Source organism: Sparus aurata, chromosome 22 (assembly GCF_900880675.1).
Source record: "Sparus aurata chromosome 22, fSpaAur1.1, whole genome shotgun sequence".
Lineage (NCBI taxonomy): Eukaryota > Metazoa > Chordata > Actinopteri > Spariformes > Sparidae > Sparus > Sparus aurata.
This window is the reverse complement of record NC_044208.1, coordinates 25,477,066-25,504,183: the sequence shown is the minus strand read 5'-3', so window position 1 is coordinate 25,504,183 and position 27,118 is coordinate 25,477,066. Positions and strand designations below refer to the sequence as shown.

At 44.8% G+C, this 27,118-nt stretch overlaps 1 protein-coding gene across 3 annotated transcripts in view; it reads left to right on the top strand.

The window, feature by feature from the left end:
* The window catches only part of plcb1l (phospholipase C beta 1-like), a 113,360-nt gene that overhangs the window by 22,926 nt on the left and 63,316 nt on the right, over positions 1–27,118 (top strand). For all 3 annotated transcript variants that reach the window (XR_003982468.1, XM_030405813.1, XM_030405812.1), the window contains exon 3: positions 9,942–10,010. Coding sequence is in view for 2 of the 3 variants with exons in the window: in XM_030405813.1 (XP_030261673.1) it covers positions 9,942–10,010 (69 nt within the window). In the remaining variant the exon portion in view is untranslated. The remainder of the gene's footprint in view (positions 1–9,941; positions 10,011–27,118) is intronic.

The following is a 27,118-nucleotide window of genomic DNA, read 5'->3' as shown; positions in this document are numbered from 1 at the left end:
AGCGCGGCAGGCTGCAATACTTAAAATCTCAGCTCCTCTCCGAGAGCCTTCCTCGAGAGAGTTTCACGACGAGGAACAACACCAATCGCCCATTAGAGGAGAGAAGGAGGGGGACATGGAGAATTAGTTTCATCGGTACATTAGCAGACGAGTCGAAGTGAGAGCGAAGGTGAAACCTTTCACACTGGTTTTCCCCGCCGGCTCATTACGCTCTCCCGATGCTCGTGTTGTCTTTGCATCTGTATCAAACACATCTACGACCTGCCAACATACAACACACAGATTTTAAAAAGAGAATAAGAAGTCATTTGTCTTCTGATTGGATTGTGAGAAGAGCCTGACAGATACATTGGCATGACTGATAGACTAATTCTCTGGCTGATTTATGTGTTTTCTTCTCGACGCGATGCCGCCGTCGCTGAGGTGGAACAGCTGATCTGAATGCAGTTTGACTGACAGCGGAAGCAGAGACGTTGGTGTTGACCAGTTGGCAGCTCTCTCGTCTGAGCCCGCGCTAATGCGAAAGTTATCACGTCGCGACGGGCGAGACGACTTGTGTGAAAGCAATCGTCAGATCGCAGGTGGAACTTGTTAAATGCCTTCGTTCTTCTTGTTTGGGGAGGATGTAATTACAGCCGAGCCTTTTCTTTTTTAAATTTATTTGATAGGGACAACGCATATTAACATGCTGGTACGCTGAACGCGGGAAAAAACACAAGGAGAGAACAGGATCCGGGAACAGAAAACTACCGCAGTGAAACTCAAAGAAGAGAGACAGAGAGAGAGAGAGAGAGAGAAAACACAGATTTAAAGACACTATGGAAGGAAGGGACAGGTGAAACTAATAGAGCAATCAGAAAATGCGGCAAGACAGGAAGTCTGAACCAGAACAAGACACATGAGGATAACAGGAAGCAACTTGAGTAAATTCCCAAACAATGACAAGCAGGTGACAATATACCAAATAGCAATCTACAGTTACAATACACATGAGTACAAAAAAAACACATGATACTGTGAATGCCTTTGTTTGCCTGTCAACCAGTTAAAGATGAAAAACTGTGATCGTGTCATTTGTGACTGGTGGTTTATTAGTTTGTAAGAACTCAGCCGTGTGTTCGCAGGCTGAACCGCCTTTAGCAGATCTTTCTAGATGATACGACTGAGTTTGCATCGCGTCTCAGGTTGTCCACGACTTCTCCCACATTTCTTCTGGAAAAGCTGGTTAAAATGAAGTCCTTTACATACATTTTGAAGGCTTACGAGTAGGATGAGTTGTGGCCAGGGTTAGTCTAGACTAACTGGGGTTCATCATGATGTGTTGGTAAGAGCGTGTGGTATCTGTGGTGTGTGGTGATCAAGAAGCCGCAGTACAGAAATGTTAAAGATAATTAGTATCTCATTTACAAGCAGTGTTACATCACACATTTGATTGTTTTTAGTTTCCTCTCCCTCAGCCTCCCTTCACTGTATTCACTGTTTACTTGCACTGCTCCAGTTAGAGACAGTGCTGTGTGGAAGGAGAAGGAAGCACAACCAGAGAGTGTTTAAAGAAGGATCTTGGAAGGAGAAGAGATGCAGACACAGAGAGAGAGAGAGGGAGAGACAGAGAGCTTTGCCTGCAGAAAGAAAAGTGAAAAACGCATTTCTCTTCGCCGACCGCTTTGTCCTGACTTCAAAGAGCCCCACGGATTGCACTTAGGAGGTGTCCAAATGAGGTGATGTGAAAGATGAGAGCCAGCGCTGCGCTGTATCTGCCACTGGCAGTGATTCTCAAAGGACTTCAGTGGAGAGCACACACACAGGCGCGCTGATCACTTGCAGCCTATAGACTTCAATGCGGAGAAATGTTTGAATGTACCTTTCGGCCGCTGCTCCAATGCCGAGAATTCAATTTGTATTATAACGTGCAGAGACACGGTGAGTTGAGGAAGAATGGAGGGATATTTTCACACAGAGACCCGGAGGAAACAGTATTTTTTTTTTTTTATATAATCGAATGAAAACAGTATTTGACATTGAAAAGTTGCGTGTGTGTTTGTGTGTATGCACTCCAGTGTGCGTTTGCGTCACGTCTGGCCTTTTAATTGCTTTCATTCATCCTTTTGTGGGGATTTTACGCTTTTGTGCGAGTGTTTATTCTTTGCTGCGTGCGTGCAAGTGTGTGTCGCTCGCAGCAGGCCTCTGAAGGGGATCTCAGATGTTCCACTGTTGCAGATAATAGCCGTCCATGGCGTGCCTGGAGGGAGCCACGCAGATAGAGGAGCAGATTTAAATGGTTTGGAGAAGCGAGGGTGGGAGAAGATGGAGACAGGAATGGGGGGGGGTTGGTTTTGCGTGTGTGTGCTGGTGGGGGATCAGACCAGACGAGATGTGAACCGTCATCCATCGACACGAGAGCTGCTGTCAAGAAGACAGAGGGAGGGAGCGAGGATGAGGAGGAGGAAGGGAGGGAGGGAGGGAGGGAGGCACATATCCAGGGAGAGGATAGGTGAGACGCGTGAGACGGAGAGGCGCATGTCCAAGACAAGACGGACAAGAGGGGACAGAGCTAGCGAGGGAAGGAGGAGGAAGGGGGGAGCGAGAGAATCCGGCCAGAAGCGTAACAAAGACGGAGTGAGAGAGAACAACAGAGGATGATGGACAGATGAGGGAAGCAGCTCTGCTTTCTCTGTCATCCCACTCAGTTCTGCTATCTATCAGAGAGGAGTACACTCCCTCCAGTATCCCTCACTGCACTCCATCCGTCACTGTGCCAGCGAGCCTGTGTGTGTGTGTGTGTGTGTGTGTGTTTGCACGTGTGTGTCCGGGCTTTGATTGGTCTAGCACGCCCTGAGGAATATGGCGACCGGCGTGAGCCAAAGAGCCGGTCATCACATCATCACTCAGTCCTTCAGTGTTTATAATGACTGAGCACAGCAGACGCTGCAGATTGATGATAGGAGAGGAGTTGGAGTTTCTGCCTATGGAAGTGTGTTTATGAGTGTGTGTGTGTGTGTGTGTGTGTGTGTGTCACCTGGTGTGTGTGAAAGCAAGAATGTGAGCGCTGATGTATAGAACAAAGCTTCCTGCGGCCTTTATCTCAGCAGCGGTTGTTTTGCGGAGCGTGTCGGCGGCTGATAGCCGCTATCACCCTCAGCCACGGTCCTCCTCGCTCGGCCTCAGTGGGTTTTCTACTCCCTTCACTCCTTCCTTGCCCCCTTTCCTACTTTTTCCCCCCTCACTCCCTCCGACCTTTAATCCCTGCGTCCTCTCTCCGTCTGTCTGACCATAAACTCAAACTGTCACTTATTTACAGCTCAACTCACGTTTTTATGACTTAAGTATACCCGATGCACTATAGCCTCATTCAACCCTCCGGAATAATAACGAGCGTTTAGTGGAATCAGTGCAGCCGTAATATAAATCTTATCATATTTCGAGGCATGCCCGTTGAATAAACTCATCCTGATTCTGAGCTGACGGAATAATTAAATTCCCTTAAGGTGTATAAAAAAAAATAATAATAATCCTACATTCCGTAAGAGGATCCGTCCACAATCTCTCCAGCTTGTTTACACACAATCCTCCCCTGCATTACATTACGTGCTATAGAATCTGAGGAGGTCTGCAGCTGCATTTCAAAAACCAACATTGAGTCAGTGGAAACTTGGCTCAGCAGCCCATGTTGTAATTGGTGTTTAAGAGGATTGAAATGGCAACCCACGACCGATACGATTTTACAGTAAAGCACATGGGACATGACTTGCAGGTTGCAACAGGGGAAGGTATATATATTTAGTGATGTTTATTGGCAGTGAACGAGTTATTAAGGGACCAACGCAGCAGCTATTTACAGTATTAAGCGCACGGAGTGGCGGGCTGCAGACAGATCATGCTGCGCAGTAAAGATGAGAAATGGGAATTGTCTTTGGTGATTAGATCCTATCGTGACGTCGTCGTATTTTAAGGGGGTAATGGAGCCGTGCGTGGTTTATGAAAAATTACACGTGAAGGTTTCGCCGCTCGAGCAGGTTTAAAATCCATTTTTACCGATCTGCGGTCTGCCTTCGTACCACCAGTAGCCATTGAGGAAAAAAATCCACAACGGCGGTGAGGCGGATGCTCTTTCAATTCATTTCATTCACATCGCGAAGAGAAAATATCCTTTGTTGGTCACTTTTGACAGAGCATTGATTTGTCTGGAGATTATATTTCATTTTTTTTTTTCTATGCTGCAGAGAATGACGGGGGAGAGCTGGAGACGTGGAACAGGGTGGATGGATGAGAAAAACAGAGTGAATTAGCTGCTCAGTTTAAATAGGCCCTCAGGCAGCCTCGTGGCAATGCCAGACTCCAATTTGGCTCAAGGCTTTTTGTCGCATGCCGTACCTCATGTCTCTCCCACTTTTGCCGTCACTCTACGCTTTTTTTCTCTGCCTAATAAAGCATTTAATCGATGGAGATGACTTGAAACCTAATGGGGCCGCCTCCGAGTTTTTAGGAAACCACAGTGCGAGGTCTGCACGCATGTACAACATGCCCACAAAGTCATTTTCCTCCCACATACAAGCTTTCTCCTCTTTTGTCTGACTGTCAGCATCTCTCTCTCTCTCTCTCTCCTCAGTCATCCACTTCAGGTGAGGAGGTTTGTGACTTTATCACAGTGGGGCTGTTACAGTCGCTCTATAGGAGCCCAAGAGTGGCGCAGCAGAGTGGATGTGACACTCCAGCGACTTCAAGCACAGCTCTCCAAGCAGCATTTTCGTCCGTAACAGTACATGTTCCCTGGCGGCAGAGTGGCGCTTGAAAGGCCACTTACAGGGACAGGAACAGCAGCTGCGTGGCTTTAGTGCGTTTTGTTCAACATAAGTATTGCCCGGTTGTTAGTCAGCGGAACACGTCCACGCCCAGACGGCCCCGACCCGGACTCAGTGGGCCTTTTTAAAAACACTTGTTCGTTGAGAAAGCAGCAGTCTAATTTGTTGCGCAACACTTTCTTGCATCACATAAAACCCCAAATTTCTCATCTATTTCATCTTTTTTTTACCTCTTTTGCATTCTGAGTTATGCAGAGTTCAAAGAGTCCTGGGATACATATTAGTCCTTTTTAGGTCAATGGGTTAGAGGCCTTTTGACACGTTATACCAGTATAGTCTGCGTGTGCATAGCCTGTCAGGACTCCTTAGTCCTTCTGCAGCTCTGCAAACAGCTCATCTCCAACAGTATTCTAGCCTCCGTGCTTTGTGGAGGAAAAATCATTTGCAGCAGAATTAATGGGGCCTCCTTTTTGTGAGGAATTTATAGGAAATCAGATTTTTTTTTTTTTGCACCCTCGCAGCCTAAAACAACTTGATGCTTTTGCACGTTATCGACTCAAGACTAGCATGTCATCAGTTAAATACGCTTTCATGTGAGTAGACGTGTTGTAATGGAGATGCAAAGTCAACCTGAGTCAAGCTGATATAGTTAATCTTTATGGGAAAGCCACTGTGAACAAACCATGACGTGAAGGGTTGTTGATGAAAAATCACACGATGGAATTTACGATTAAATGCTTGTTATCGGATTAATGCGACACAATAATCCAATAACAAGCATTTGTTGGAAATTGGAAGTGTTCATACTGTATCTGCAAACCACGGATAAACGTGTCGTTTCTTGAGGTTCCGTTTTTTATTTTGTCTCGTGACAGCGCTCTGCTCATGCTCCGGGTAATTTTAGGCACAAAATCCACTTGGTTGGGGTTAAGAAAAGATCACATTGTGGCTGGAAAAAACACGTTTTGATGCAATAAACAGGCTGGAGATGTCTCATGGTTTTGTGAGAATATAGTAAAATGCACTCTCAAACTGTGTCCACTGGCTTGACAACCTTCTAACATAGCTGAAACTGTGATTGTGTCACGATATTTTGCAGAAATGTGGCCTGTGACATGTGCGAAGATGAACACATCCGCGGTTTCCAAGAGCGTCAACTGCCAACATTTTGTCCTGGCGACCGCGCTGATTAATGATCAGTTTCATCTATTTTGTTTAGCTTTTCATTATTCCGAAAAAATAACACTGTTGTACTGCTGGACGTCGCTATTGTTGTCATGATGGAGCGCTGCTTAAAATTCCGTCCTTCACAAATGAAGGCGTGAATGTGCCGGCCCCCGTTCAACAGACAAAAACGGTCCCGTCTCAAACGTCTCCCCCTCGTTCATCGGCCCTGTGCGTATTCACCTCTCCCCTCCCTCCTTCCCCCCCTTCTCCTTCTCGGTTGCTCAGCAGAGGCCCTGAGTCCTGCGGTGTGCACATCCATTTTGAAGCCAGAGGTTGTCAAGTGCGCTCCCGGTAAATGAGCAAGCTAACCTGTGGCTTTCAGTCTCCCCACTTGCACTTATCCTTTTGCTCCATCCCTCCCGCCCATTCCGTGTTTCCTTAACATCCTCTCGCCTTTTCTCTCACCCCCTCCCCCGCGTGTACCACTAAAGCTGCGAAACATTGTTGCTTCAAAGGGCAACAGAACACTATGTTAGGAAAACCATCCAACCTGCCCAGATTCTGCAGAGAACCCCATTGTAGATACTCTGTAATTTATTCAAAGCACATTGTAACTGATGTTTTTTTCCCCGCTTAGCCTCAAGTCAATTTGTATATCACATTTCATAAGCTGGTAAACGCAGTGTTCTTCAGAATTGATATATACAGAGCGCCTGAAGCACGATGCACATTTGACAACAAAATGACTCACGGATCATTGATGAATTTCGCCTGCAAAGTTTCGTGCAAACACCACCAACCTAACTAGCTGCTTTGGAAAAGGAATGGCTTTAATTTAAGGAGGAAGGCAGCGTGTTGCAGATGTCGCATGAACGGCGACAAGACGGCAGAGACACAGACAAACAGAAAACACAGCCCGGGGCCAGCGCATGTTAAGCATGTTCATTAATATCTGTAGTTTCTCTCCTGCTGGCCCTGCTTGCTTCCTGGACGTGCCGTGGGTCTCAATGGGCTCAGGATGGCTGTGCGCTGCTATGATGCACACAACGCCCTGAGAGAGGGAGGGGAAAATGAGAGAGAGAAAGAAAGAGCGAGGGTCAGCGTGGTGAATAAAGAGGGATGGCAGAAATGAAGAGATAAAGAACACGTGTCATAGGGAGATAAAAGAGAGAAGTTATGGCCGGACTGCTAGACAGAAAGAAAGCGCTTTGATTAACAAACTGTGCAGCGTCTGCAATTCTAAATCCAAGTCGATATTAATAAAACGTCACTGACATCAAGTCTTATTTACATCTGCACAACGAGCAAGCCCCCTGCACACAGCAAAAGGATGCTGACGCGGTTGTTAACGGCTACACGTGTAACGTCTGAGTCGCACACTGTTTTAGCGGCTTGTCACCCATGCAGGCAGTAAGCTTTACCTTTAATGAGCCGGCTCTGTAGGTTAACACTTAACCAGTGACTCTGGACCAGCTTAGAGCTGTGTTAACGGTGCAGGGCTAGAGGGCAGAAAAAAGTAGCCCATCACAGGGCTGCTTCCTGGAGCCCCGCTGTTCCACCAGGCCCCCATGCGGAGCTCCATCTCTCTAAAGAGACTTCAAAGTCAGGCATTTGCTGAGCCGATGTAGGCGTTAACCTTTGACTCACAGGCTCTCTCTGTGCAAACAGGGACAGACTAATTGATGCTACGCACTGCAGAAAGGGAATAACTTGTCCTTGCGGATTACCGCCATACAATAGAGTGCTTTAATTTCCGCCTCTTACATGGAGACAGACAGTGACTGTGCATGCACTGTAGCAGAGTGGCAACAATTCTTTAAGACCTATAGTGTCCAGTGGTTTGGATCCAGTGCGGTGGATTTGCTGTCGGGGCAAAGATTGAAAATAACATCCATAATTCTGCTTTCATTAGTGTATAATCGTCTGCAACTAATCCCGTTTTACACCGGAATTACCGCTTATATGCAGGTTCTTTAGACCGAGTAAACCCTCTACAAATAGGCAAATTGACTGCTTTCCCATTTCCCCCTGATGAGTTCATCTTTATGTTTTTTTTATTTTCTGGTGTGTCACATTCTTCATCACAGACGAGCTGGAAAAAACAGGTAACAGTAAAAAGCAGCAGATCAGATAGCTCAGCCGACTACATCCAGAAGACAATACACATTATCATGAATAACAATCTGAACCAGACACTTAATTTTCTCCAGGGTTGATAACAGAAGTTCGGGAGAAGTGAGACGTCTTGCAGCTGGAGCCGACCTAATATACATTTAGGATTAGATGACCTGACAGTTTAAGATTGTAATCGATCGATCTTCTTCATAGGTGATGTAGTCAGCTACTTTACGCATTTCTACCATGGCTTACATATTGTAAACAATGCAACATGAGTTATTGCTATTAGCATAGATGGTGAAGAGGTTGTACCAAAAAAGGTTGTTATTGTATTTCAAAATGTAGGAAAAAAACATTGCAGTTTCAATCATGATCACAATTAGATAGAACGTGATATTATATTTGTCCGCCCCTATATAACCCTATACTAGCATCATATTTAGTAATTAGACTACGAAATAATCTCCGGAGAACTCTAAGGTGGGTATGGATTTGTAGATAAGGGAAGACTGGCCGGGTGCAATTTTCCACAGACCTCATGGCCTTGAGATGGACAGATAGCGGCATTGTGGCTGGAGATTGAGTCAGGCCCCCGCCGGTCCTTGTCTCCCCAGATAATGCTGAGTGGACACACAGTTCACTCTGGTTAATTTTCCACCTCATGTCCTGGCTCCCTCTCAGGAAGATGGAGAGAGCGATAATCCGGACTGATAAAGGCATGTGGTGACTGAAGTAAGGCAGCAGGGGCCCTCTGTACAAAAGCATTCTGTGTGTATTCACCACTAACTGCATTTAAAGGACAATGGGCTTGCGAATAAGTATGAAACATTTAATCGATACGCCGGTGGAAGTATAGTTAGACAGAGGGACGAGTAGATGGGATGCACATCCGTGATGGATACAGTGCCAAGTTCATATGGTTGAAATCTGAAATTGAAATCTAGCGGGAAGGTTTCCATGTGCACATTTCTTCACGACGTCTATACTTTATCTTGAATCCCGTCCAGCGTTATCTCTGCATCACAGTAGCGGGATAAGAAAGGCCGGAGATGGAACAAGATGCTCTGACATGGCTTCCCACGCGGCCGTATCAATAATGAATCACCGGTGGAGCCGACGTTTCCGTCGACTTAACATGCTGTTACAGGGAGCCGTGCTTAACTTTTCTTTCGGTTTGAATCATAATGTTGACATTCATGGTGTTTTCACGGCTGTCTTCATTAGGGTGCCATGTTACATCTCGGTGCCAGTTGGATACCACTCACACAGCTGACTCAAGCCAAGCTGCGGCAGGCAGGACATGGTGTATGAGTGGAGTGTTTCGCATCCAAGGAGTGTTGTTTTCCCCTGCCAGCAGTGACTCCAGTGGTGTGTGTGCTGCAGCCGAGGATCCGCCATGAAACACAATCTACACCCTTTTTTATGGCGTGTCACACCAGACCGGTGTCAGATTTTATTAGAAAATCCTCCAAAAACCTATTTCGAGTGTATGTGCTTGTAAAATGCTAATTTACAGAGGAACACGGGACGCGGGAAGTTCACACGTTTGTTCTAATTTGTGAAAGACACTTCAATGACGCTCGTTAAGGTTGCATCTATCGGCAATGAGTGACTCCCACTTGGCATCCAGTATCGAGGCTAATGCGCGTCGGATGGTCAAACACAAACACACCAGGCCTTCAGTCAGAGGTGGCACGTCTGGATGCGGGAAAGGGTCCCTGAAATGTTTTGCCGTCAATCCCGAACAGCACCCTTGGGCACAGAATGTCTTTGTGTCCGAAACTGACTTTGAAGCCTTTGAATTAGCGCTTGTTTTGACATTGACACTGATTTAGCTTTGCTTTTTCTTGTCTACAGGATACAGACCTTCTGGATATAGCGTACATAAAAGACGCAAGAAATGGAAAGTGCACCAAAACCCCAAAGGTAAGCCCACAATTCAATGATTTAAATTTACTTGCCCAGCCCGTGAGCTTGGATATACATTTAAAAAGACATTCATTTAGATGCCTTAGCCTGTTTTTTTGTCGGTTTTTATATTCGGCATTGAATCATGAACAACAGTCTGAGTATTGTTCTTGATTTTGTCTGTTGAGGCTCTGGAGACACGATGAACAATGTACTGAAAGGACAGAGGAGGGCATTTTTTTTTGGCGATGATATGATTTGTCAGTGTTTATTTTTGCACAGAAACAAAAGTCATGAGTGGGTGTGAGCCCAGCCATGAATCAGACACTGTCTGCATCCTTCCAGCCAAGAACTCTGTTATTACGGACAGGATTAAAATCGTTTCAGGTGGTTGTAATGATAGGCATTAACCTGCAAGATTTGTACTAATGGACATGGGTGTAGTTGTTCGTATGGGAGGCGTAATTCCCTCTTACAGGACATTCAGAACATCATGTTTTTAGTTATTTTAGTTAACTAGAATGCATCAGAAAGGGAACAGTTGAAAGCAGCGATGAAGCAAGTGATACTGTTACACTGGTTAATGTTGGTCAATGAGTGTCTCTTTCAAACTAAACGTTGACTGAACGATGATCGAGCGCTGCCTGAACAGAACTATTTACACGTCACCCTCAAGACGTCAATAAGTTCTCACTCCCAGATCGTCAAATCCTGCAAACTTAAGTTTCAAGCTGCGACGCTCTACCTTCCCATTTAGCGTCAGTCTTTTACATGTGAAGACAAACACAGCATGACACAGAATGGTGTATTGTCTCGTCCTCGCCACGACTGCACTAGAGGGACGCTCCAATAATTGACACTAGAGGGTTACCTGCAGCGTCAGATTCTGAATTGCAGGGCCATCGACCAGGTTGCGTGTCACATCATCGAGCTGAAAAACTGGGAGAAAAAGCAGTGTGTCATGTTTCCATCGCTGCCACTTAGAGCTGAAGCTGATTCGACCGGGGAATGAATGTCAATTTTACCCTTGAAGACAACTGAAGACAAAAGCCAGATGTTAGTGGGTGTTAAGGTTTTTTTTTTTTGTCGAGCATGAAAGCGATATAAGTATGCGACTGTATCAATGTGTGTTCACAACTCATCGTGTAATGTTTGGGCAGCGACGTGACGGCAGAAGCGAGAAAGTGCAGAATCAAATGATCCTCCACGTCGACAAACATGATTGGAATTCAAACCCTCACAGTCGCAGTGCATGGATGATTTCCCAGGAAGGCGAGCAGGTCCGGGGTATCCAAATTGCATTTTCACAGCTAATTAAAATGCTGTTGATTGTGAACGACGAGAGAGGAATTTGCACACACATCCTTCAGTCTGGCACGCCGCAACTGTCGAGAATTTGGCTCAAAACTCAGTTGTCGGAGTTAAATTCCCATTCCCCGAGCAATGAGTGGAGCGGCAACCCCTCTGTTCTTACCCACTTTCTCACTATAATCCCCATATTATGACTCGATTTCATACATCTCTTGGATCCACTCCGTCTCGTGATGAGCTGCTGTTACAGAGCAGCGGCAGCCTCCATCCGTTTGACTCGGTGCAGCAGGGGAGGCGAGTGGGGGTCGCGCACCGCTGCTCCGTCTGGGGAGTGAGTAATGACGGAATGAGCACAACAATAACACTGAGGAGGGTTCATGCATTTCTAAACAGCTAAGAGAGTGATGTCGACCAGGGAGGAGACACGACCACGTGACAGGTAAGATGGTCGAAGCATTGGAAATCCATTACTCGGAGATGGAGCGGTGATGCACCCTGGGCTCTGTAATGGGAGCACCGGTCAGACACAGTGTCTGAAGAGCTGATGAGATGAGGAGAGGAAGGGAGGGAAGAGGAGAGAGAGGAAGGGTGGGAGTGATGAAGAATGTTGGGGAGAGAGGGGAGAAGGAAAAGCAACCGGTGAGGGGGGGAGTATTTTTTTATGTAAGGTCGGCTAAAGGGGAAGGGCGGAAGGACACGGAGATGATGTGAGGTCAGAGGAAGATGTCAAGGCGAGAAGCACAGATCACAACCAGGCAGCGGTTTCTAAAAGTGGACAGCACTTTTCACGGTGCGCTTCTCAAGCATTCCTCCTTCACACTTCTTGAGGATCGTGTCAGAATGGTGGATCAATGTGCTGTTAACCTCATCATGAGAGAGAAGACTTGTTTTCCTTCCAGTCCGACAGAAACGCCCGAAGATGATGGCATTGCTTTTGCAGAACACAAAGTTATGGTTTAGATAAGTGAAGAAATCTGACATTAGTGGGTACTTGTGAGATTCTTATTCATGTTAAGTGCGATTAGTTTTGTGTAGTTTTGGGGAAGTGGTTTTAATCAGGAGACAAAGATTTTCACTGACAGATTTTTTTTAATGCCAAAACAAACAACTAAACTCTCTTCATTTTCATGGCTGAGAAAAATAAAATGACCTTAAAGGAAAACATAATTTTACGCTGTTTCACTCTGCACCCAGCTTCAACTACGGTACCTAGTGCCCCTTTAATTGCTGCGATCAATTTTCAAGCTTAGATGTCAAATATTGGTTCGTAAAAGAAGGGATGTGCTGCTGTCCTTTGTTATTAAAGATAGTAAATGAAGCTTTGTTGGTTTTTGAGCTGTTGATTGATCAAAAGAAGCAATTTGAAGACACTTTGAGCTCTAGAGACGAAACAATTAATCGATTCATCTATGACGGAAAATAATCGTTAATTTCATACCTGGACTAACTACCATACAAGCATCAAGCTCAGATATACACCATACTGACTGTCACAGCAAAGTAACATTTAGAATAGATTCGAATAAATTATTGAAACCAATACCAATCAATACATTCCATCAGATCTCTCTGTCCTGTGGTTGCGTCTAAGTACATGAGAGGGTAAGAGGAAGAGGAAACTGAATCGACAGAAGAGTTCCTTTATCTCCTATCAACATTCGTTCGTCACACTCTTGTTTTTTATTGTCTTGTTGTTGCTGCTGTTGATTTTATATTTATACGCTCTCTGCTCTTTAAAGCTTGTGCCGCTCCTTCTGCTCTCACTCAAGAGCTCCCTGAGCAGCGTTCATTCATTCATGCAAATTGCAGGAAACCGGCACACTTAACCGACAAGACGAGAGATGTTGGACTCGGGCGACATGTCTGTAAAAAGCTTCAGAAGTGCTTTCGATGTGCGACTCAACGAAGAGTACCGCGTCTCAGCCCAATATTGTCAAACCTAGATACAAACATTCTCGACAGACTGGCTCGAAAAATGGGCTCCAGATGGTGAAGGGTGGTTTCTCTTCGCTTTTTGGTCGTTTCGAGCTCTTCTTCCTGCTTCAGTTGTGTTACTTCATATTGTTTTTGAGCAGCATCTGTCGGAGCGTCGTTAAGATTTGTAGCACGCCGCTGTGATCTTGGGCTCGTCTGCCCTAGGTGAACTTGTGTCACCCGGGCCCCCGGGCTCCACGCACTCGGTTGTGAATCATACATTTTCACTGTGGAGACACACACGCAAACAAAACAGGAACACATCCGATCGAGAGGAGCGCTCGCTATCGTTTGTACATCGCGTACCCTTACAACACGATGCCCACACGGGAGCACAAACAACCTTGCCGCCGTGGAGGATAACAAAGCACGACAAAGGCAATGTCCTTTGTTCCTCCGCGCTCAGGATGATGATGATAATTAGCATGTGTCTACCCCATCATCATTCAGACTGATTAGATTGGCCGCTTGTCAGAATGACAAGAGGCAACCTTTTGTTTGACGGGTGGCTCCAGAAATAAATCACACACCCTTGGGTCTGTTGAGCAAAGCACAGCGCTAATAATCAATCCGCTTGATATACTCGCAAATAGCTAGTGGGTTACCCATATTCAACACGGAGAGAACAGAGAGCCGAAGCTCCCAAAAGCATTTTTCTAAATTTAGATTGAAATACTTTTAACACGCTTCTATGGTTACCAAGGTTCAAACTGCTGTGGCAATAAAAATTGGAGTCTTTCATTTTGGCAGCGGCATCAACAAACTCCATCACAAGAAGAGAACATGGATTTTTTTTTTGTTTTGTTTTTGTTGTCTGTGGTTGTGTTTTTATTTTTTCGAACAGCGGCATTTTTATCATCCTCGCGGTCTCGTAGCAAGTAGTTTGTAATTTTATTTTAGAGGCAACTTTTGTTATGTTTGTAGAAAGCAATCAATAAATCAAAGTCTCTGGCAAAAACAAAACAAAGAGGCGTGTGTAGCTCTCGCAGGCTTGTAAGCCCATCCAATCTTTTATTTTATGAAATAATTGAACGGCCTGTCTGCCTTCACACCGCCTGCCCACACACACGTCTTCCACAAAGTTAGACGGATATATTGCCAAAGCTATCAGCGAGCTAGTGGCACGAGAATGGTGCTGAAAGTGCTGCAGAAATGTCCAAATACTAACATGCTAACTTAATAGCATGGGAGTGAGGTAGCTGGATATGGTTAGCGATGACAAAGATGATCTGCACTCACAGTACGCAGCCTCTGATTCGAAGAACGAGCTGCTGCGGCAACGACAGATTCATTTGGTCGCTGATTGGCAGCTGACGTCACAGCGACTTTGGAGGGAGACCTGAAGGGAAGCGGTGGAATTTTATTTTAAGTTTGATACGCTCAAAATTTAGCTTGCTTCTGCTGGTTTCCCAAATATAACAAATCCCAGCTTTAAATATGACAGGAATAATTAACAGACTCTCATCAGGTCTCACAAAAACGTCTTCATCTGCGGAGAGACACGTAGGGAAGATTACTCATTCGAGAGCCGCCTGACATTTCACGGAAATTGGCCTTCCATTGCTATCGGTAGCCAATGTAATACCGCCTTTTATTTATTGGAGCCTATTCCAGTTAGATGAGATGTAGTGCGTATGCATTTATTCATACCTTCTATGCAGTATGGTAAAAAAAAAAAAAAAAATGGAGATTGTAGATAAATCAACCCAGACGACTGAGTCTACACTGACACCAACTCATTTTCCTTTGAATATGTTTATTGTTTTACACGCGTTAAGGCCCCCGGTCAGACCCCGCTGTTCCAAACCACCCATTTATTTCGTCTCTTTATTAAATCAGCAGATTAGCTTGTTCCTGCACAGCATGTTCTCTCTCCGCGGCACCAGCCAAACAGCCAAAGCCGACCACATCTGCGACCCCTTGTGTGCACTTCACCTCGCAACTCACTTTCCACGTGTCTGTGTTCGGATGCTCCTCCTTTCGGCCTCCTTCCGCTCTGCGAGGGGCATGTTGTCAGGACGTCCCTCTGCTTTCTGGAAGCGCTCTGTCTCAATTGTTCTTTTGTAGCAATACTGGCAAGAGGAAAATGTAATCAGCCTCTCACCGTGCTCCTTACTGTAGGTGACTGACGGACAGAGTTACATGCTTTTTCTGTGCGTCTCTTTGACGACTGAGCTGTGTAATTCAGTCTTGTAATATACATTTTTAAAAACGGGAAACCTTAAAGATTCAGTGTTTTTTTTTATATGGTTCCATTTTTAATATGGAGGTAAGACATCAAGTGGAGAGGCTGCTATGCTGCAGGGGGCCAGAATGTGCAGACAGTTGTCTGATATTTCGGATATCCTTATCTTACCCCAGCGTGAGTCCGCCATGTGCTCTGTGTTTACTTTGCTGTGTACATGTGAAACAAGACACGAGGATCATGTAGCTTATCCATCTGTACATGCATGATCAGACAGAGGCACCGCTGACTGACTCTCATATCGTAACACACAGGCAGAGGAGTTATGCTCACCATAGCATTTTTATTTTGGTTGCAGTCTGGAATATGAATATCTGTTGAGGACGTCCTGTTGGGCGTAAAGGAAACACTGACATTTTTCTGACATTATATTGACAACAAATAATTGATAAATTGGTGAAAATATTTCGACAGATTGGTCAGCAATGAAAATAATGGGTAGTTTCAGCCCTGGACCAATTTGGTTTCTGGAGTGTCATCAAAGAGGAGAGTCTACAAAGATCTGGACCGTCTGGACTGATGCAGCCACTGTTATCAGCAGAGAAACACATGGAAATTACTGGAAAACGACCATAATCATGCTGCTACGGTGTGCAGTTAAAATATCAAAAGAATGATGGTGCTAATTTTAAAAGACGGACGGTTTATTCTAGTCACTGTAAATCAACTCAACGCTTCATTTTAAAAAAAATAAGGAAGCAGGTTCCTTTGCTGCTTTATGTTCTCCAGTCCATGTTGACTTTATAGTGAATAAATAAAGTAATAATCGGACTGAGGTCGGCGGCAGAATCAAGGCTTGGATGTTCATTTCCTCCTGGGCTATTTGCTCCTTCAGACTTTTATTGTGAGGCGAGAGGAAGTGGCCGCGAGCTCCGTTACAGTCCGAGCTCACAGAAGAGAGGGCTGCTGCTAAATACAGAGCAGCTTGTGTGTCCCCAGCAGTGTAACAGGATCCGGGAGAGGCCAGCAGGCCATTATCACCACCGCTCTGTCTGGCCAACAAAGTCGGCTAAAGCTCCATCTCCCTCAGCAGTTAGTGCTAAACAGCTCCTCCGAGTACTCAGCAGGCTACTGTGGGCTTTAGATCTGCCCTCGTTCAATGCATATTCAAAGCGGCTGTGTTATGGTTGTGTTTGAGGCAGTGATTACATAGTTAAAAGGGTGAATCATAAAACAGGCGTACAGCAGCGATGTTCCTGGCATTTATTTTTGGGAAATGGCAGAGCAGCACACAACCAAACTTCTTTTTTATTCTAACCAAAATTCGGAGCCAGATCCCGAGTCGAACGTTGTTTGATGCCATAACACTAAACTAAAGCCGACATCAAAAGAAAATGAGCCACCGCAGAAGTGAGGAATGCTGTTTTCTGAGGGCGCTTCGAGGGTCCCCGGGCCCTCGCTGTGGCGGTGTTTATTTCCATCGTCGGTGCAGTCTGGTGCGTATCGATGAAGGCCGGGGTCACAGTGTGTGCTCCAGCCGCAACAATCACAGCCCTTCAGATCTATCGACGTGCGAGCGGGCAAGGCCTTTTGTGTGACCCTGGGCTCAGCCACAAGCACACTCCCCGCATGACAAGATGAATAGCTGTGAAAGGAATGGAAACAGGAGGTAACACGAGTTCACTGACAGTGTGAGGCTGGAATATACACTGTAGTCTCGTTATTAGTGCCGGCACGTGAGTTTAAATTAAAATCTCACCCTAAATACATCATCTATAAACATCTATGATGAGTATTCTGGTGCATCCGACTGCTTGTGCTGTCGGTGGCATATTGTACATTGTGATGCCCGACATTTATAGCCGTCAAAGTACATCTGAGCTGTGTGTGAGCTTATGTAGAGTCATTTTCGGTGATGTATTGACGCATTCATGAGCTTGACGTGTAGACGTAACAACTTAGCATATGCCAGCAGCGTCCCAGAGAGACTTAATTGCGATTCAAACCCCGCGCTCACCTGCCGCTCAGCGACACATTACCCCCCCTGTAGTCAAAGAGAAAAAATAGTTGATCCCCGCTTACAGGCTGACATGCAGGGATCAGTGCTAACCTATGAGATTTACGATAGTCAGATGGATGTTGGCAGCGCGCCGGGCTCTCACTGATGAGGCTGTAGATTAGTGTCGTGGCACTGTGTTGAAAAAGTGGACTCGAGGCCGTTAGTGTTTTTGCAGCGTATTAATGAACTAATCCTTAAGAATGGCAATTGCACAAATGAGCACTGATGGTTTGAGAGATGAGCAGCTTAATGTAAAGGGAGACTTTAGGAGGACAATCAATTATAATGAGTCCCTCTGAAGGCAGTTGTAAGAGAGACAGAGAGAGGGAATGAGTGTGAGGAGTAGAGAGATTGAAGGCATCATGTTTTGATTTTGCACCAGGAGTACGAAGCTGCGAAGGTTCAAGTATACAACACAATGTCGGATACTTGCTGTCCACACTGAAGCCATTTAAATTTGCATTCATTTGCCTCTCAGCTGTGTGCTGGAGTGTCGTACAGTTGTGTTTAAATGAGACACAAAATAGACAACAGAAGGGAGAGACTGTGTGTTTTTCCGACCAGAAACTTCCCACCAGCTGGCACCTTATTTAGAGTTTTGCAGTAAAAGGAGATGGTATTGCGCAAATTGCTTCCAGAAAGGCAAATAGAAAAACACATCTGCAAACTGGAAATCACATTAACAAATGTGAAAACACAACAACAAGGAGATCACAACGGCAAAACATAAAACCACAACCGCAAAGCAGAAAACAAGACGACGTTAACTTAACAAAAAGCAAATGGGACCTTTCCTTCCTATTAAGAATACGGACTGTGCATCTGTCCGATCAGCAACACTTCTTGCAGGTACATCGTGTACCTGCGCAGTGAAATCAAGCTGATTATGCAAGCTGACTTTTGCTCGCGCTGCTGGAAGTTAGGACACTGTGTGAAGCAAAAATGCCAGAGATTCTCTGGTTCTAGCATCTTTTTGTTGTCTTGGTTTTATATCATAACTGAATCCTTTATGGTTTAAAAGTGCTAAATCTATCTACAGATGAATAATTACTAATCACAAATTCATGTCTTTGATTTAACCACCAATTGTTCTTACTTTGGTAGTTAATGCTCCTTTGTTTTTCTTATATGATCCTTTATTGATGGCCATTTTTGCTGCTTTTTCCAAAATACATTAAAATGCAATAAATTAGGACCCATCTGATCAAAAATAATCCAAATACAAACCTGTCTGGACACTGATGCCAGCTCTCCGTGCTTTACAGCACACCGGAGCAAATGATTATTTTCATCATGAAGCAATTAAGTAATCTGCCAGTTTTTACTTAATCAGTTGTTTGTGGTATAATATGATATGGGGCTGCAGATCATGTGCTTCTTCAAAGGAAAGTTTCCACTGAGTTAATGTAATATAATGTAATCAAATCAGTTTAATAGTTTTCCAGAGTCTTGTGAGACTTCAAATGTTTTATCCGACCAACAGCAACAGAGCCGGTCACAGAGTTAGCTATTAGAGACGACTAACAAAAATTACTAGTCTTTACATTTGATAATCAAGAATCAATAGCCGTGTTTATACTGGGCAGCAAGCCGCCCATCTGGCCATCCTTTTTGCGGTTAGGTCTGCGGATTTAGATAGAAGGCGGCAAATTGGGGGTCTGATTTGGTCCACCAATATGATGCCTTGGTGGGCACAGTTATTTCCACCTCCATTGCTATCTAAATCCGATCAATGTGCCGGCAATTGAGTGAGATGGGCGGAGGTGTCGATGACGCGCACTTCCCGGCTGTGGAGTTTTAAAACCAGGAAACAGCTGATCACAGCAGTCAGTCCATCACTTCATCCGCGGACGTCAAGATGAGCAACTGGAAAGCCGCTGAGATCCGGGAGGTGCTAGAGTCTCCTCAGTCTCTGTAGCTGTCTCCGTTGTCCGCTTGTTGTTGTGGCGGCAAGCTACGAACAGTCGCTACTTTCAAATTAAAAGCCCCCCGCTAAGAACCTACTTCTAAACTCCAATGGGGTGCAATGTAAAGCTCTTAATTTGAAGACAAATTCGACCTGATTCACTGTTCACGGCCAACTTCATGCTTCACGTCACATGTTTATATCTACCCCAGTGGCGGCCAAGTGGCGGCTTTTTGGAAAAGAAGTAATACTACACCTCCCTTTTAGAAAGACAAGGCAGCACATTGCAGCCTTTACCTTGCTGCAAATGTGTCACCTTTTCTATCTAAAAGGGGCTAATGAGTCCAGAGAAAGGACTTCAGCTGGTGCTACAACACATTTCATCCTGTTCACAAAAGTACTGAGGCTTTATAACAGAGCCATAGTAGTGGTTAGCAGCTGTTATTTTTTCAATTTCAAAGCGTAAAACACACGATATCAAGACCCTCTGAAAATGTCATGCTGAAAACGAATGTGACACTTTTATGCTTCCTTTCCTAGTGGAAGAATGAGGGAGCTGTGTCAGAATGCCTGTGGGGTGCAGTTGAATAGACCCATACAGCACAATTAATTGAATCACAGAAAAGGGGGCTGGGAGAGAATTGTTTGCGGTAAATGTGAATGAATATAAGTGTGGCTCGTCCTTCCTCACTCCCCAGCGGGCTCTGCTCAGAGACGTTTTAGCGCACGGAGGCATGAAACTGTCTGTCAGTTGACAGCGTCTGGAGAGAGAACTCCCACACACTCCCGTTTTAGACATGGTCCACGCGCACATACACACAGGCGCACACGCCACCGCACTCACGGCACTTGGCGCGGTATGGCGGTCACTGAAATAAACATGACATCACTCTGCCCGAGCTTGTATCGCTCCCTCTTCTTAGTCAGTCTGGCTCTCTCTATCAGACAGTCAATCCAGTCAATATGTCAATGCCAATATGTGAAAAAGAGATTGGATCGCCGATAGTATTGCTCCTCACTCCCGCTCTCATCAAGGGGATTGGCCGGGCGGCAAATGGCGGGTGATTAAAGTGAATAGGTATATGGACTCATTGATTTTCATAAAATAAATTGCAGCGCCGTTTGTCATCCGTCAGAGGCGAGCAATTGATCACCGTCACGCATCGATGCAACAGCAGCAGTCGGGGGGATGAGGAAGGGGCACGGTTAAGAAAACAAAGAAGAGAAAAGGTCAGCATAATGGACCCAGATGGATTTGGGTTTGATTCCTCAGTCAATTACTTAGGTGATCCCTGCACACAGATGAATTCCCCTCGGTTCTGAAGCTGGTCATCTCATTACCGCTGTCGGAGAAATCGAAGGTGGTGTTCGCTCGCTGTTCGGAGTGCCTCAAAAGCTGTCTCCGGTTCCTGGCTAACGTGAGACGGAGCTGCTGGACCAGGATGAACGATGAAAAAGGAATGACTGAATGAATGAACAGATGAAATAGAGACCGTAATGACGAACAGAGCGGCCTGTGTCGGCGCCGAGGGAGAGTTACCCAAGTGGGTCCAGAGATGACTATCTCGGCGAAAAAGGCCAGAAGGAGCACAATGGGGCACCTGTGCAGGTAAAGTTCCCACCTTGTGCAGAACCTCACTTGGAATGTCTCAAAGAAATCTACTCCTCTGTCATGAATTTGTGAAGAATCTTTCTTTTCTTTGTGTTGTTTTAGCTCGGCAATGCAGAAAACAGAGGAGAGAACGGGGGATATATGAGGTTTTGTTTGTTTGCTTCATGGATCAGCCCAAAAGAGATAAGAATCATTTTTCACCCTAAGCTCCACAAACAAGCTGCACCATCCAATAATGCGAGACATTCACAGTCTTGCATTTGTTTCCTCGGCCGTCCCTGTTATTGAATTTAGTTAAGTAAACTCTGTGTGCTGCACATTGTATCAAAGAAAATTCAAACAGAAGACCATTGGTTAGATGCAATCACAAAGTCTCATTAAATTACAAAGCTGTTCAGACGCACAGCAGCAGGAGAGGGAAACAAAAACAAAAGCCAAAAAAAAGGGCAGAACAAATAAATGGACTGAGCACAAGACGCAAAATGACCCAAAGCCATCTGAAACCTGACAAAACAAAATAATGTTTGTGTGCAAAAAAGATAGTTGCACTGACGGAGGTCTGATTTGGACGAATTCTAAGTCATGATTGTTGCAGCCAGTCGTTTGTCCTTAAAGGCAAAAGTATGCAAAAGTCATCAACGCGTAAACAAATGAACTGCTGGACTGTTGGCTCGTGACCCTTTTCTCAAGTCCACCGTGCTGGTGTCAGTCTATTCCTGTGGAACTTGGCACACGTCTCCAAGTCACTTGATGCCTGCAGTGAAATCAGCAGTGACATTTTGTTAACCCCGCAAAGGGTCGTCCCAGTGGAAGTGGAGCTGATCAAATAAGAAGCGGTCGAGGCGAGAACTCTCAGGCTGGAGAGCAGCGTTTTAGTCGCTGAGGAAGAATCGGTGTTCGCACAGACACCCATTTGTCTTTCATTTTACTTCTCACAGGCAGGGCAGGCCAATCCACACTTACAGTCTAGATAGATGGATGTATCCCCCATCCATCCGTTTTAGGTAACTACTTTAAAAATGTTTCCATTACGGTTTGCTAATATTTAATCATTACCTTTAAGTAACTGTTTCAGCTCAAAACCAGAATATCACCATGATAACCGCTAACTGTAGCTGCAAGTAGCTAGTTAGCTCAGTTAGCTGTGTAGCTAGCAATTTGGACTGCAAGTTAGTGTTTACACCGCTAGTACAGGAGTTTGGGACTCCTTTTCGGGCTTGTGTTAGCTGGCTAGCATGCTAAATTCCAATACCAAGACATCATAATGTCACCACTACAATGTATTTACATTCTGTTGATCATTTTAGTCATTATATATATATATTTTATGTTTTCTTATATACAAGTTCTTACATATTGCCCCTCTAAAGATCAGTATTTTGAATATTTATCAATTACTTATAATTACTCACTATTTCAACAGTTTCCGTTAGAGTAAGCTGAGCTACTCCACAAGCTTTCCATGTACCTTATGGTGATTGCAGATGTACCACCAGGGATACAGGAACCCTTGGCTGGTAATCACAGCTGTCAAGTTTAGTGACCATCATTCTTAAAGGTAACTCATTAAGCCTGCCTTGACAGGTGACTTCCTATACAATCAGTGGCTCATAGCCGTCCGACTATCGACTGATCTTGGTCTCCATTTAGCTGTTCTTCCATGCGGGACAATCAGTGTGCCAGTGTCAATATATTGAGCCAGTAGCTCCTTTTCAGCCATCAGGTAGGGATCTTAATGGTTATTTTGCATGCTGAGGTTTTGCTACATTTGGGAGACGGACCGTGCACCTCATTAGGTTTATGTCACAGGTGAGTCATTCGTTTGATATAGGCTCCCAGACTCTAAAATTAGATAGTAATTGGAGGTGAAAAAACATGCAATTAAAAGCCACTGACCGGTGGAGAGTGTTTCAGTTCCCCTCCCACCCACACCGCCTGCGGACGCATAAGTTAACATACACACATACCACACACCGATATCCAGCGCCCACCCTGCAGGTGAGTGTGAAACGTGAGGGGTGATGACCAGTCAGATAGGTCTGTTACCATGGAAACCATAAGGAGCGGAGGACGAACATGGAGCTAACAAGGCAAGAAGGGCTCCCTGACACACGGTAGCTCTCCGTTTGACAGGAGAGCGTAGGAACAATCACATCACCACTAATTAAGCCTCCTCTCATCTAGAAACATTCACACCTCTTCTGTTTCGCTTCTCTTATCATTCTATTTTGGCTGAAAAAGCATACAGCATGTCTCTCCGTCAGTCTTGGGAGTTTGTTTTAACTGCAGTAATTGGAGCAACATTTGCTGAGATCTGTTAGTTGTTCCAGACTTGCGATTTCTCGAAGTGATTGAGGGACAAGAGTAAAAAACAACTTTTTTCTGCTCGGATGAACACTTGATTTTATCTCATTATGTATCAAACTTCACCAAAGTCTATTGGCGGCATCTGCTCTTCAAACCCAGGAAACGTGACGCTTAAGGCTCACCACTCTGTGGTTCATAACTGGGAGATATGAATCTTCTCTGGCACAGCGTCAGAACCAATTTCATGTACATTTCTCTGGAAGATTTTCAAAATAATCTACCTTTTAAAAGTTTTTGAATGAAACCTTTCGTAACTTTAATCTACAACCATAATCTGCCTCACTTTGCTAACGATCACAAAGGCTAATGAAGCAGCACTAATGAAGCACTGTTAATGATCATTGATCATTTAAAACCGTAGATATCTCATTTTGGAAACAGACTGCGATTACATAGTTAAATAAACATCCAGACGAGCCTGCGGGCAGAAGAGAGTTTCTCCTCTTTCCTCTCTAATTTGTTCGGATTTAATTGGGGTGATCAATATCTCCTCCGAGTTTTCCACCATGCCGCTATCATTCATCTATGCACAACAGATATGTGGTGAGCAGATCGTGGAGGACGGATGGGAACTATGTTGATTGCCGCCTCGGTCACATTAGTCAGCTCCTTACACCATTAATCACACAGGTGAAACCGGTGGATGTAGCACACATTGGGGGTGCTTGTGTGATCGTTTTGTTGCTTTTTTATGTATAAATGCATGAGTTTGTTTGTCTGCGCCTATGTGTATTTAAGGGACCGCTCCAATGCCGAGACATAAAGAGACGGCTGACCTTTCTCACCCCCTCCGACAATCTCTTCCAAGCACACAAGCACGCCAAAGACTTAATTGGTTTTCGATAGTAAATCTCAGGAGGGGCGTTTGTAAAGAAAATGCCAGATCCTAAAGCTGCTGCTCCAGAGACCACAGAGCTTTCTTAAACTATTTCCTGTCCATTGGAATAAACCAAATGGAGACGGAAGACACATCCCCTTTTTTTTTCTCTCTCTCAGTTGTTTTTCTCCGTTGAATAATGATCCAAGTTTGGATCCGCCAAGTGTGATTTTTCTTGAATGATTTCGCTCCCTGTGCATTTTTGCCTTTCCACAGGAAGTTGTAGAACATTCGCTGCAGCCATTTGTTTGGCCCGAGAACGTCCCCCGTCATCCATTCTGGACACCACATGGTTTGGTGGCTGACAGACTGCAGGTTCAGTTTCGCAAGCGTAACACTTACCAGAGATGCTGACAACACTCTCTGGAAAAACATGTCAGATTCAAAAAGCATTGCTGCCTCGTGTGAAGATTTAAAATAAAAAGTGAGCTCTATTTCCCTTTTGTTATTCTTACTAACTTCATTACACCTTTGGCTACACTTCATTACCTTTCAAACAGTATCCTTTGTTTAACATCCACCGCTATAGAAGGCGGATCTTTCTATTAACGTCAAGGAAAAATGATTTAGAAATGTGTTCAGATAAAAGCATTCAGCATAAAAACAGGTGGAAGTATTCTAAACCCCCCGCGAAACATAATGTACAGCAATTATTGAAACATTTCTCCGAGCCAAGCTGTGCAACTCAAAGACCATTTCTGCCATGCTGCACAGTAGGAACTATTACTATCTAAAGCAACTGGCAGACATTCAGCTTGGGGAGAATATAATGAGTCTCCGCCAGTGAAGACGGTCATGTCTCTCTCTGCCGTTTGGTCCTGTGTACTGTATATTGATGACATTTCCCTCCAGGACATTCATCCATATGCACTCACACTATTGCGAGGCAGTTGTAATTATTGTCGGCCGACCATGATGACAGTTTTCATATGCACCACTTCGGGGGGGGGGGGGGGGGGGGAGAGCGCGGATGTCTGATTTGATTTGTCGTAAATGTTTTGGCTCGGCGCGGTTGGCTGACAATATTAGATCCGCACTAACTAAGCTCACAAATTGTTATTTTTGTCATGCTTCTACTAACATTATATTGTGAAGAGAGTGTGTGTGTGTGTGTGTACCCAAAGGGTTGATATGAATGTCAGTTGTCAAGTTTCTGGAGTGGATAAGCATGTTGACAAAGACACTGTTTATACCCTTCTAGCTTGTTTCCATAATTTGCTCTGTTTCCAATCCTGAAGCGCGGCCAAGAAACAAAGGCAGCAGACAGTGTCTCAAGTGAAAGCTGAGGGTTTTAATGTTTCTCTCTCTTTATGTCTCACACAGACAAAAAATCCCAACAATTCTAAGCAATGTAAGAAGTCAAAGGTCTCTCAGATAATCAGCTGTTTTTGATTGTCTGTCTTGTTTCTAGCTGGCAGTTTGTCCAGACAAGCCTCCCGGTCTGCCATTAGGAAACCGAGACCATCTAATTAAACCTGGAGGTGCCATAGGTGTCTCTGTTGTTGGGTACAGAACAAGCGTGCGCTGATAATCATCTTTTATCAGCGATCGGTCGCACAGAATCAAAGCCAATCAGATACGGAGGCTCGTTCCGCATTGGAGTGTTGATTTCGCCCATCATGCGTGTCATTAGCGCCGCGGCATCTTGAAATGGGGTGTCCCCAGATCACTGTCAACTCCAACACAGACCATAGGATTAGGTGGCCGTTTGAATATTGTTAAATAATCCAAGAGCTTGTTTAAACATTCAGTAATCCTTTGTTGGCAGATCAGTGGATCACACAGATGCCATACCAAATGGGGCGTTATGCGATGGTGGTAGGCGACTGCTTGGTCGGTGGCTGGCATGGCCTTGCCCGGCAGATGGTCTGGGGATGTCGGGACAGCAGGCTCTCTGTGTGACGGTGTAGCTAATGATGGCAAAAGGCTAAATGATGACTAGAGACGGAGGATAAATCACAATTATCACTGCACGATGCTTACCGAGGATCGTCAAATGTTTGCAGAGGGATTTCGAGGCCCAATTAGGGTTGTTTATGCACGTAATTATGTCGGCCAGTTACTTTTGCTCTCTCTGTGCGCAACAGTGGTATGTGAACTGGTTTGACAGCGTGGCACTAAACAACTGTGTCCTCAGACTTTCTTTTGTGAAGGCCTGATTGACCCAGCATACCGTGCTGTCTGAGGCGTGCAAAATAATGAGCTGTGATTTGAGGAACGTTCTGTTCCAGTCAAGATCCGCAGTGCTGTAGATTTAATGATGGATTTTTTTAGCCTCTGAGACTTATATTAATGGCAGGCCTGTCTCATAAGTGTAACTTTTATTTTGTGTAGAATAGAGTAGAATTTGAGTTCAAGTTTGAGCACTGAGATTCCTGTATTAATTCAAGGCGCATGTATTGCGCATATCCAATCTATCATATTCAATCAAAAATCATCTCCAATCAAGAAAATGCGCTCGACCATTAGCTTGTCGGTTGGTTCCAGTAGCTAGCGAGCTGATGTCATGGGGCAGAGGTGTGCTTTTGAATTGGAAATCACTTCCGAGGACAGTCCAAAGAATATGATTGAGGTCTGATTAACCATTTCTCCCTCTTCCTTTACCTACTGATTGAACAATAGGGGTGAATGATGCACAGGTGGAAGCCAACAGTCCACTGCCGCTCCATATCTCGCTACAGGCCCTGTATTTGCGAAGCCATCCAACTTTTGATTGGAGCCCTTTCTTTTCTTCATTCGAGAATCAAGATTCTTCTTCTATCTTCACTTCCATCCTTCAATTCACAGTTATTATATTTTGTTGTGTAGAGGTGATTAAACCTAATTATCAGACAG